Below are 13,215 nucleotides of genomic sequence, written 5' to 3' on the forward strand. Positions count from 1 at the left end.
GTGGACGACCAGTGACGTAACGATTATGCCATCTGTTGGTCCCAAGAACAGGCCATTCATTCACATATGGCTATTCACACAATCCTTTTGGAGAGCAGTACCTATTAATTTGTTATGGGCTATTTCAACTATTTTCATATTTACTTTTTTCCCCCATTCTAATGTCTGTATTTTAAAACAATCTAAGGATTGTTTTAAACATTAGAAATGAACAATTAGAAAATAATCCTATAGAATTCATGCATGGAATTATGCAATGGACAAAAAGCATTCTGGTTACCTATGAAAGACTGACTAGTACTTGAATAAATACAACAGTGATTTTTTAAAAATACTTTATTTAAAAATCTCTAAATGCAGTGTTCCATAAAAAATATATACAGGTTTTTATTTACAAACTCTATCATACATTCTATTAGTTTGAATTGTATTTCAGATGCAATTTTGAAAGGTTTTCAGCATTTCTCTTGAAATTAAGCATCAAAAATGCAATATATTCGTAAATTCACTAAAATAAGAGCATACTGAAAAACAAACAAACAAAGTGAGGCACAGACAAGAAAAGATCCATGATATCTCTGAAAGTGGCTAGGAAGATCCCTGGTACATAACCTGCTTTCACAGGAAGCAGGGGTCAGGAAAGGGTTCCCTGCTAGTGCTAGTCCATCAGATAGATGATAAGGCTGCCAAGCTATAATAGTTTCTTTTTCTTTTTTCTTTTTTTAAAAAAAGTGTCTCTGTAGTTTTCAGACCAAATGTGATAATCCCAAACAAGTTCTTAACACTAAATCAAGACACTCCATTTGGTTAACATCAATCAAAATTTGATTTCTGAGATCTTCATTTTTTTCATGATACCAAAGCAAAAGAACTGCCGGGGAAATCCTTCAATAAGGATCTGCTTTTAATAAGAGTGCTGCATCTTATTAGTCTTCTGACAAGTCTTTGGAATCTGCTGTAGGTCTATAACCAATCAAGGACTCTTTACCACCGCCTTCTACAAGCAGATCTACGAGTACATGTGGTTTATCATAACCAAAAGAGGTGGGGGCAATTCTTGGCATTACAGCCTCTTGTTCTTCTTTCTTTATTTCAGTTTTATTATTTGGAGAAAATTCTGAGTCAGATAAGAAGCCATCTGATTCCACCAGGCCACTGTCAGAACCATTTCTGGAGTGATATGAGTTTAAAGCAACAGTGCACGGTTCAGACTGGTTACTACTTGACTGGAAGGAATTCTGTCTGTCTTCTGGATTCACAAGGCTACTAGAGGCCAAGTTAGAAACCTTTTCTTCAATAATCACCACTTCTGTTTCACTAGCAAGTTCTTCTCTGTGTTCCGCTTTTCCTGGATTGCATTCAGTGTGCATGCCTGAATTTGTTGCTGGAGACAACTGCTCTTCACAGATCACTGCCTCATTTTCTGGGACAACTGGCTGGTATGATGTGATGAGTGATACATATTTTGATTCAGGTTTTGTCTCTGAAGTGGCGCTTCTAACCACAGAGAGCTACAGAGAAAGAAATTGATTAATGATAACAAATTATTAAACTTAAATGAGTACTTAAAGTAGTCTAAAAATAACAGAGCACTGTCATATTTAGAGTAACATTATAATTTAATCTCATGGTGTCTTTTCCTTTCTTTTTTAAAAAGTACTACAGGGACCAGCAGTTAGCGTAATGGCTATGTCGCTGGACTCCCATGTAGTTGACTGCAGTTCGAGTCCCGGACCTGGTGGCTTAAAATTCACACTGGGTGCATGTGTGTGTGTGCCCAAGATCCCGAGAGGAGAATGGAGGAGAAGGGATTGCGGCGTGGTCATCACCCCTGGGGGGTGATTTCTCGCTTTCTGTCTCTCTCTGGCTGGCGAGCGCACGCGCCCTATAGTGAAAACCTCTCCAAAAAAAAAAAAAAAGAAAAAGTACTATAATTAGGCCTCTGTATCCTTGGGTTCTACATTCACAGATTTAACCAAACATTTTTTGGGGAAAAAAATTAACAGTAATACAAATTAAAAAGCAATATAGTATAAAGCTATATGTGTAGTATTTACATTGTATTAGGTATCATAAAGGATCTAGAGATGAGTTAAAGTACATGGAAGGATATCAAAGGTCATTTTATGTAAGGAACTTGAGTATCCATGGTTTTTGCTATCTATGGGGGGGAGTCCTGTATAAATCCCCCGAGCATACTGAAAACCACTGTATGTTTATTTATTTTTAGGGTTTTTGCCATAGGGTCTGTGCACTTGCTTGAGACAGACAGAGGGAGAAAGTCAGTGGGAAAGTGAGAAATTATCCCTAAGGGGGGTTGCCATGCTAGAATTCCTTCTCCTCCATTCTCCTCCTGGGATTTTGGGCACATGCAGTAACATGCCTGGTGTGATTTTTAAGCCTCCAGGTCCAGGATCTGAACCATGGTCAGACAAGTGAGAATCCTGCACCTTAACCACCATGCCACCTACCAATCCCCAACTATATGTGTAGATTAAAACAAATTTTTAAAAAGTTATGCAATGTCTCACAAACATATGCTACTTTTTGTATTTTACCTCTCATATATGCATATTTTCATCTACTTATTTTATATAATAACGTATTTACTTATTATATATGTATTCATAATTTGCCATCATAATTTTCAGTGGTTCATATTATTTCTTTATAAATGTATATAATTTATAATTTCTGTAACAGCAAAAGTGTTTCCAGTTGTTACTAATTACAAACTGTTGAACATTTCATGTTTTCTTTATAAATCATTTCCTCAGAATAAATTTGCATGAATGGAATGACTACGTCAAAGGCTTTGGTATGTTTCTGTCACCAGAACACTGTACACTCAAAGTTCACTCACCTTCTGCCGGGGCTATATTACTTTTCACCACCTTTTACTAGTTACACTATTACTGGTACTACTGTATATTCGAGTTACCCGTCTGTCTCTACATACTGCCTGGTTGCCTTGTGTTTAATTACTAGTAGAGACCAATAATTCGTACATGAATTGTCTACTAACATTCATAGCTCTTATCCACTTTTCTTAAAGATAGTGATTTTATGGCAAATTTCAGCATGCTCTTTGAACATCACAGGTATTATTCCTGACATACTTGATTTAAACAGCTATCCTTCTGTTATTTTTAAATATCCTTTTGATCAAAGTCTTTAAAATGTTAGACATCAAAATGCCAAACTCCTATGTTAGTGTCATTAAGGCCATCTCTCCTTCTAAACTGCAAATACAAGGAGGTGTTTTTGTATGTCCAGATCTTCCCAAGCCATGCTTTCTTACTCTGGGCCTTAGCACGTACTGCCCCTTAGTACCTGAGTAACTTCCCACTGTCCTGCAGGACTCTCAAGCATTTTTATCTCTAGAAAAGCCAAGACTAACTCCCAACCCTAAAGCTGGACAAAGTCCTCACTGGCTCCTATAAACCTCCATCTTTGAACCTATCACAATGAATATCCACTGTGCACTCATCTTTTTTTCCCACTAGACTTTATGCTCCTTAAAAGATTTGTCTGTGTTTGTCCTGAGAATGAAAAAAAAGTACGTGGTGCACAGTAAGAATACATGGTGAGATGTGTGGGAGACTCAATGATTTATGGCAGGTGACATGCTGCTGAGCCCCATGGTACTCAAAAGATGTTTAAAGCTGTCAAAAGAAGTTCAAGTTAATATTTTCGTGTATCTAATTAGAGAGAAATACTTAAATACATTACCAAGGACTTGGGTAACATTATATTTTTTCTCTTAAATGGGCTGATCTTCTTAATACGACAACATACAAATGTCAGGAAAAATATCAGAAAGAATGCAAAAGCAGCAGCAACTGGAATCCAAATAGAATCTAATAAACAGAACAAATCACTAATTAGAATCAAGATGGAACACTGCTATTATCTATCAAAAAGTCTTAGCACTAGTCTTCAACACATTTATATATTAGTTAATATGGTCAGAATTTTAAAGAACACTAAAAGAGACATCAGGCAATTTGAGTAAATAATTAGGTATCTGTCCTAGATAGTAATGATTCTTTTCAGCTCTGCAATTTTGAAAGTTTAAGTCTATACTGCCATGACATAGTGTAATTAAAACAGTTTTTTCATAACAATTTCCTTATAGCTGCCAACATAGGATGTTTCCAGGGTTATGCTCTTTTCCTCCGTTAAAAAAACAAAAGGACCAAATGGTAGCCCAGCCACAATACAAGTGGACCCACATAGAAGGTCCTGACTTCGCATCCTGAGGACTCTGTGTGCATGCCAAGCCCATGTGCATGTGACCGTGATCTGGGTGGCTGAGACTGGGGGTGGACGACAGTGTGGAGATTCTGGTGGAGATGCCTATCTGTCTCTCATGAAAGACAGTCTTTTAAAATATTTTTTTAAATGCAAAGAAGGGCTAGCAGATGGTATAGCAGTTATGTCACTGGACTCTCACATGGCCTACTACAGTCTGAGTCCTGGCCTTGATGGCTTGAAACTCATGCTGGGCACATGTGCATGCGTGCCCAAGATCCTGGGAGGAGAATGAAGGAGAAAGCATTGCAGCGTGGCCATCCTCCCCACCCCCGCCGGGTGTGTAAAGGGTAATTTCTCACTTTCTCTCTCACTGTCTTTGTCTCTCTCTGGCAAATATGTGCACCCTAAGGCAAAAATCTCTTCAAAAGAATAGTTTTAGTCCACCTCAGAATCTTGTTATATTTTATTTCAATACTGTAGACTTACAGAGACATGGAGATGAATGCACACATACACAAATACTGTAAAGAATAAAGTCCCCTTGACTGTAAACCAGGTATAAAGGATAATATACTAGTTTGTTTCTGAGCATACACATCTATAATCACCACTTGTGTTTTGCTCTGATGCTGCCTTTTATTTTATTTTCCTAGTACAGCCTTCATTTCTGTTTTTTCCTCACGGTCCTCCCTTCCACAGTAACAGTACTCTCCACAAGGGTATCTGGACTCCTTTACCACGCTTCACTACCTTTAATTTCTATTCCAAGCTACTTCTTCAGAATAGTAACTGCAAGTTACAAGTTAATGCTTATATCATGCCTGTTACAGGACATGAAAAAAAAAAAATCATTACAACAGTAAGACAGAAAATAACTAGTCCTAGCATTGTGTTCCAATGCAGCAGGCAAGGCCTGAAGACAGGAAGGGACTGCTGCTCACGAGCCACAGTGGTGCCACCATGTGGCCATTGTATCAGCCCAGTTTGTAATTTAGGCTTTCAAACAAAGTAATTCTGGGGCATTTCCATCATTTCAAATTTTGTGCATTAAGGAAAATTTCTTTTTCTTTATTATCAGAGGGCATGTGCACTCAAAAGAGAGTGAGAGAGAAAAGACCCCTCCCCACCGGGGTGTGGTTTGTATCAGCCCAGTTTGTAATTTAGGCTTTCAAACAAAGTAATTCTGGGGCATTTCCATCATTTCAAATTTTGTGCATTAAGGAAAATTTCTTTTTCTTTATTATCAGAGGGCATGTGCACTCAAAAGAGAGTGAGATAAGACCCCTCCCCACCAGGGTGTGGTCATGCCACAATCCCTTTCCTCTCCCACTCATTCCCATCTGGATTTTGGGCGTGCATGCACACATGCATGCATATTTTTCACAATGCTGAGGCCAAAACTTGAACTACTGATAGGTTAGTCGGGTGGGATCCAGATCCCAATGAGCAGTACTTACGCACTATGCTATGGGGCCAGCCCAGAATTTTTTTTAAGAAAGTATAATGCGAATTAACATAAAATGCATTGCATTATTTTAAGTCATCTGTTTAAACCCTTCATATAATGCCCTGAAGTTATTAGGATTAAATTTGGGGTGTTCTTTGATTTCCGTTCTCTGGCCTAGATTTTCATTCTTCAGAAAGATCTTTCTATCATAAAATTTTAATACATTTTTAAACCTAGAAAACATATTTAAAAAACATCCTTGGGACCAGCAGTTAGCGTAATGGCTATGTCGCTGGACTCCCATGTTGTCGACCGCGGTTCGAGTCCCGGACCCGGCGGCTTAAACCCACGCTGGGTGTGTGTGCATGCGTGCCCAAGATCCCGAGAGGAGAATGGAGAAGGGATTGTGGCGTGGCCATCCCCTCTGGGGGGTGATTTCTAGTTTTCTGTCTCTCTGTCACTCTCTTGTCTGTCTGGTGAGCGCACGTGTCTACAGCAAAAACCTCTCAAAAAAACCCACAAAAAACCCCCCAAAAAACAAAAAAAATCCTAACAATAGGAAAACACACACACACACAAACACACAATTACATACAGTCATCAAAGCATGATTTATCTGAGTGAAAACCTGCACATGATCTTAAAAGTCCTAAAAATGGGGAATATTAGCTAAAATACACATATTTTACATCATGAAATAATCTACAGACACAGAATATGTGATATAAGATGGAAAATATTTACAATATAAGCTTAAAACAGTATATAAAATTCCACATACTATATGTATTATACAATATGATCATAGCCATATCGAGAAACTAAAGAGAAAAACAGGATCCAAAGAAATCACCAAACTCTGAATAATGGGATAATTATTTTGGACAGTAGCACTATAGATAATTTTGTTCTCTTTCGGCATTTTTAGATTTTATAGATTGTCTATAATGGACATTTAAATTTCATAACTAAAAAGAAAAGCCACAACATTTTTGAGGCACCTGCCACTCGAGAATGCCAATTCCAAAGTTTTATTGTGTCTACACTCTTGACAGAAGGAAAAGATGATGAAATACAGTTAGTAAGTCACACACCATGTCGGCAAGCTTTCATTCAACAATGGACGGTTTACACAATATTAGAGGGAGAGGCAGTACCAGACAATGTGGGTGTGCAGAGGCCTACACCATCTAGGTTTGCGTAAATACACTTTGCAAAGTGTCTGCACGACAACGCATTTCTTAGATCGCACCCCTGTTACTAAGAGATACATGACTGTATTCTAAAATACTATAAAAATTACCCAGATCCACTACTCAAACTAATCTATATTTATTTTTGGAATATTAATTTCTAGTCCTTGTCCAGTTCACATGTCACACAGTTTATTCAGTTTTTAAACTTAAAATCTCCAGAAAGAACATTTGAATGGATTCATCACATTTCACCATGTTGAAATAACAAATTGACTTATCACCAGTAACCCAGAAATGCAAGTATTTACACAAATAGTTTTGTGTATCTTTTCTCATTTTTTCTTTTTTGGGTCTAATGGTTAACACATAGGTTTCTAAACTGATTGTTTTGTATATATATATCTTTTACTACCTGAGAAAAGTGCCTTATTTTTTATTTTGAGCTTCTCTGAATAGTGGAACTATTGAATATATTTTTTTAAAAGTTACTGAAATTGCAAATAAATTTGCCTCTTTTCACATTACCCTGTTTTAGCTATCACACTACATTTAGCAAAAACTGGCAAGAATTTACCTTTTATGCTGTTATCGAAAATAGTAATGCAAACTTCTTCTGACTGTTCGGTTTTAACACCCCACGTGTTAGAGACTCCTATTGCTGAAACGCAGTACTGAGCACTCAGTGAAGACACTGGGACACTTAACTGGCACAGAGTCTCATTGCAGTTGCTATCTTCTGTCTGTCTGTGTGTTCTTGCTTCAATCTGTATGGAGGAAAAAACAACGAAAATGCATGGCCTCTTTTAATCTGAAAAAAAGCTTATCAATCCTGTCAAAGCCCTGGTATCAAATAAGTAAATCTGTTAATTCAACAACGCATGATACTACGTATCCATTAAAATGTCTGCTATAGGAACTGTAAGTTTAAAACTCCAATGGCAACAATAGTCATCATTAGTTGTTAAGTCAATGTTCATCAGTCCTATTCCTAGGGTGTTAGAAATCCAGCTGGTGAGAGATAAAGCATGTTATAGGAAGAATAATGGAAGTACTACACAAAGGCTATAGTATCTCTGGACGGTAATACATACAAGTTATCGAAACAATTCCTGGTAGCTTATCATTCATTCAGCCAGGAGGTCAAATGAGGGACCTGCAGGCCATGTCATGGGAAGCAATTTAGGTATTATTCTGCTGCCAATGGGGATTTGTGAAGTTTTTAAGCAGCAGAGAACCAGTGATTAAATTTGCACTTTAGAAAGACACTCTACTAGCAACCAAGGTGATGTGTTAAGATCCAAATCGGCTGTCACCCTTCTGCTTAACCTTTCCAGAGGCATGACATCTCGCTAAGAACAAAAGCAAAGAAGTTGCATCCCTCCAATGCCCTAGGGGACCCCAGTGACCTCTGACCTCACTTGCTCCCTCTCTCCACTCCAGCTTCTGTGGCCCCCTCACTAACCCCTTCATGGGCCTGCGTTGTTCCTGTCTCCCCATGTGGCTCAATGGGACTCATTTCATTACTTCCTTCAGTCTTGGCTCCCATTACACCTTCTCTCTGAGACCTGCTCTGACCACCCTATTGAAAATCGCTACTCAAAGTGGTTAGAATCAAATGGAGTCTCTTGTGTCAATCTAGGTCGGAAAACTAACAAATGAATAAATTAACTAATGGGGCCAGGGATGGCCATAAAGAGGGCTGTTTTTATGCATGTATGCTTGATAACAAAAACTGTCACAAGGGCTCTCTCTGCCTGAACCACAACCCTGCACAAAGGCCACTGTAACCTTACACAAAAGACAATATGAAGACATCTGTCCAGAAACCACCTATCCAATCTTGAACCAAAGCTACCTGGTATTATTCTGGTAGCCAAGGTAAGTGTCCCAAACAACATATGTAATCCCTTTATTTTCCTTTCAAAAACCCTGTCTTTTCTTTTCTCCCTAAAAATCTTCTGAATTGTGGGACCAGCAGTTAATGTAATGGCTATGTCGCTGAACTCCCATGTAGCCGACAGCGATTCAAGTCCCAGACCCGGTGACTTAAACTCATGTCGGGTGCGTGTGCGCGCGTGCCCAAGATCCTGAGAGGAGAATGGAGGAGAAGGGATTGCAGCATAGCCATCTCCCCTAGGAGGTGATTTCTCTCTTTCTATATGTCTGTTTTTCTGGCGAGCACACATGCCCTATAGCAAAAACCTCTCCAAAAAACAAACAAACAAACAAACAAAAAACTTCTGAATTGGGTATATTCCTCCTTGCAATACTCATTCCTACATACAATTGTTTTATTATTTTTTTAAGAGAGATTTTTGCTATAGGGTGTGTGCACTTGCCAGGGACAGAGAGAGACAGAAAGTGAGAAATCACCCCTGGGGGGATGGCCATGATGCAATCCCTTCTCCTCCATTCTCCTTTCAGTATCTTGAGCACGTATGCACATGTGTCCTCCAGTGTAAGTTGCAAGCTGCTGTGTCCAGGATTTGAACTGTGGTCGACTACATGGGAGTCCAGTGACGTAACCATTATGCCATCTGCTGGTTCCTATTGTTTTATTTTTTAGAAACTTTTTCTCTGACTGTTCTTCAGAGACTGACACCACCCAGCTGAAATCACTACTCTCACTCTCCCATACTCAGTCCATCTGCTTCCCTGCTCCACAGAAATAACCCTAAGTTTTGTTTGTAGTGTCCATAGCTGCACTCCTGGTGCCTGGAGGGCATCCAGTATACACCTGAGAAGTATCCATAAATGAATGCCAGCCTTGTGGATATGGACGGAATATAATACTGTGGACTACATCTGCTAGATTATAATTTTAACTCCACAGTTGTATTGCTAACTTCTTCTCTCAAAAACAATGACTTAGGGCCAGCAGGTGGAGTAGTGGTTAAGGTGCTGGACTCCCACGTGGCTGATCATGGTTTGAGTCCTGGGCAAATCATTCCAGGCACATGTGCATACTAAATCCCTAGAGGAGAATGGAGAACTGACCGTGGAATGGCCATCCCTGAGTGTGCGTGTGTATGTGTGTGTGTGTTTCTTACATTCCCTCTTACTGTCTTTCTGACAAGCGCAAGCACCCTATGCAGAAAACCTTTCAACAAAACAATAAAGAATCAAGGACTGGCCCTGCAGCACAGTGGTTAAGCATTCCTGTAGCACAGTGGTTAAGCACTGTGCATAGTGAGCCAGGAGAGGGGTCAGCAATGGTGAACCCATTACATCACTGGACTCCCACATAGCCAACTGCAGTACAAGTCCTGGACCCAAAGGCTTGGAATTCACATCAGGTGCATGTGCACCCATGACCAAGATCCAGGAGGAGAATGGAAGAGAAAGATTGTGGGATGGCCATTCCCCTGGTGGGTGATTTCTCATTTTCCCTTTCACTGCCTCTGGCTCTGAGGAGCACACATGCCCTAAGACAAAAACCTCTTAAAAAAAGAAAAGAAATAGTGGAAAAAGGATTAAGCATGAACACACCCCAGTGGGGAGTGCACACATGCTCACTCGCACACTCTCTCTCTCTTTCTCTCTCTCTCTGGTGAGCATGTACACACTCTAACAATTAAAAAAAAAACACACAAATTATAGCTTCCTAGATTGGGGGCATGCTGCTAAATGAGGTAAGAATGTAAACATACTCAGTTAGTCAGTTTTAATAATTAACTATGTCAATTTCCTTCAACAGCATTCACATACTGTCTTCTTACCAAGGCCTGTGATCCATGAGGCTACCTGAATATTCATAAACACTCTGCTTTCGTTACACTACACAAAGAAACAACTTATGCTAGCTACAGAGTAATTTTCATTTGGAAAAAGAGGAAGTAGAAATACATACCTCACTTCCATTCATTCTCACAGACACATCGTACTTAAATGTGTAGCAAGTGTTTTCATCATCATTTATGGTTCCCAGTTCCTTTCCATTTATAATAATTAAAGGGTGAAATATGTCAATAGTGATGTAGTCTTCCCTCCTTCTGACACTCAGTTTAGGTGGTCCAACTTTTCCTGGAAAAGTGAGGGAAGTACTATTAGTCCTAGCCTCAGAACTTCATAGTACAAGTCATGGAATTACCAAAATCAATCAATCAACCTACTCTTTTTTTTATTTTGTGGTTCTAAAGCATGACCACATTTAAACCACTCTGAAAAGATCTAGAAGATACTCTAAATGTATTTAATAAAGAAATGTTTAATATATCTCAGGCAGGCAGTATTGTTACATAAACTCCTATTTAGCAGTTGAATTTCAGTGCAGCAGGTGGTGTGGTGGTTGAAGTGCCAGACTCCCACACAGTTGACCACGTTTTGAGTCCCAGACCTGGTGGCTTGAAAAAAATCACACCAGTTGTTATACACGTGTATGCCCAAAAACACAGAAGGAGAATGGAAGAGGAGGGACTGTGGCATGGGTACCCCCCTGGAGGATAATTTCTCACTTTCCTTCTTTGTCTCTCTCTGGCGAGTGCACACACTCTATGACAAACAAAAACAAAACCAAAAACAACTTGACATACTAGAGGTTTTATTAAGTTATTTTTCCTTTATCTTCATTTCCACAGATTATCAAACCTGGTGTTAAATAATGGTTCAGGGGACCAGCAGATGGCATATGTCACTGGACTGTCAAGTTAGTCAACTGCGGTTCGAATCCCAGACCTGGTGGCTTTAAGCTCACATTGGGCACATATGTGTGTGTGCCCAAGATCCCAAGAAGAGAATGGAGGAGAAGAGATTGCGGCATGGGGTTTATTTCTTGCTTTTTGTCTGTCTCTGTGGCAAGTGCACATGCCCTATAGCAGAAATCTCTCCCCACAAAGAAAAACGTTCAGAAAAAGCATTTTAGCTATCTTTCCTCACCAGAACTGTTTCTTCAACACTTATGGATGTCTGACATGAAGGCTATGTAAGTTTGCTAAATACATATTTACTGTGACAATCAAAACTAGATATTTACTTATACAACAAATGTTTACCCCGTGACTTTGTGACGTTTTACTGTGTATCTCCAGTGTGCCAGGCAGGTCTGTTGTCGCTCGCCATTGTATCAGAGCCTGGCACACTTTCTAGCACATTGTTGCCCCTTGAGAAGTCTGGGTGGAAAAATCTGACATAAAGATGGGATTGCTGTCAGAAGACAACGGCACAGATTCCTTTTTTTTATTTTGGAGAGGTTTTTGCTACAGGGCACATGCGCTCGCCAGAGAAAGAGAGACAAAATGTGAAAACACTCCCCAGGGGGGGATGGCCATGCCTCAATCCCTTCTCCTTCATTCTCCTCTTGGGATCTTGGGCACGCACGCACACACATCTGGCATGAGTTTAAGCCACCACGTCTGGGACTCAAACTGTAGTTGACAACGTGGGAGTCCAGCGACATAGCCATTACGCTAACTGTTAGCCCCCAATGGCACAGATTCTGAGAAATAAAATATTCAAGGGGCAAGTAGAGGCCTGTGATAGATGACGGAGGCATGATATGAAAAGCAGGAGCAGACTCAGAGCAGAGGAGAGACTGCAAAGTGCAGCCAAGTAACAGCATGGAAACTGAGCAAGGAAGGAAGTGAAGCTAGATGAAAAGCACCAAAGGGCCAGAAGAGTAGGGAGGAGTCAGGAGACCACAGGTTCCTCTTATCCAGTAGTGACAATATGAGAGCTAATGCAGGATATAACAGTCAGACAGGGGAACTGGCACTCAAGAGCCTCAAGTCTGAGGTGACGACAAAGCTCAGGGACACTATGGCAGTGGGATGCTAGAAGAGTAAAGAGCTGAAAACTATACAGGTTGGAGAGATAAAAGGACTCTAAATTCTTTTTTTTTTTTGGAGAGGTTTTTTTGCTATAGGGCACGTGTACTCCCCAGAGAGACAGAAAGTGAGAAATCACCCCCCGGGGGGATGGTCACGCCACAATCCCTTCTCCTCCATTCTCCTCTCGGGATCTTGGGCACACACACACACACACACACACACACACCTGGTGTGAGTTTAAGCCACTGGGTCTGGGACTTGAACCGTGATCGCCTATGTGGGAGTCCAGCGACATAGCCATTACGCTAACTGCTGGTCCTGAACAACTGCTGAGATTCGAACTGTGGTCGTTTGCCATATGGGAATCCAGTGCCTTAACCTTCACGCCACCTGTGGACGCAAATGAACTCTAAATTTTTTAATGTCTTAGGTTGGTATTCAAATTTCTGCAGGCATTAAGGGCTTGAAGTAGAGAGACAGAATGAGAGCAAGCCACCAATGTCCTCAGTGAATATAACTTCAAAATGAATGACAGAAGACAAGGAGGGAA

The 13,215-nt window shown here is 40.1% G+C and overlaps 1 protein-coding gene across 1 annotated transcript in view; it reads right to left on the reverse strand.

Moving 5' to 3' along the window:
* Nucleotides 1-540: 540 nt before the first annotated feature.
* The window catches only part of IFNGR1 (interferon gamma receptor 1), a 25,604-nt gene continuing 12,929 nt past the window's right edge, over nucleotides 541-13,215 (reverse strand). Inside the window, exons 4-7 of the mRNA XM_006144357.3 lie at nucleotides 10,751-10,923; nucleotides 7,475-7,664; nucleotides 3,733-3,860; nucleotides 541-1,511 (exon numbers count right to left, since the gene is read on the reverse strand). Of these exons, the coding sequence (XP_006144419.1) occupies nucleotides 927-1,511; nucleotides 3,733-3,860; nucleotides 7,475-7,664; nucleotides 10,751-10,923 (1,076 nt within the window). The 3' untranslated portion in view covers nucleotides 541-926. The remainder of the gene's footprint in view (nucleotides 1,512-3,732; nucleotides 3,861-7,474; nucleotides 7,665-10,750; nucleotides 10,924-13,215) is intronic.

This window comes from Tupaia chinensis, unplaced genomic scaffold (genome assembly GCF_000334495.1).
Source record: "Tupaia chinensis unplaced genomic scaffold, TupChi_1.0 Scaffold000117_2, whole genome shotgun sequence".
In the NCBI taxonomy this organism is placed as follows: domain Eukaryota; kingdom Metazoa; phylum Chordata; class Mammalia; order Scandentia; family Tupaiidae; genus Tupaia; species Tupaia belangeri.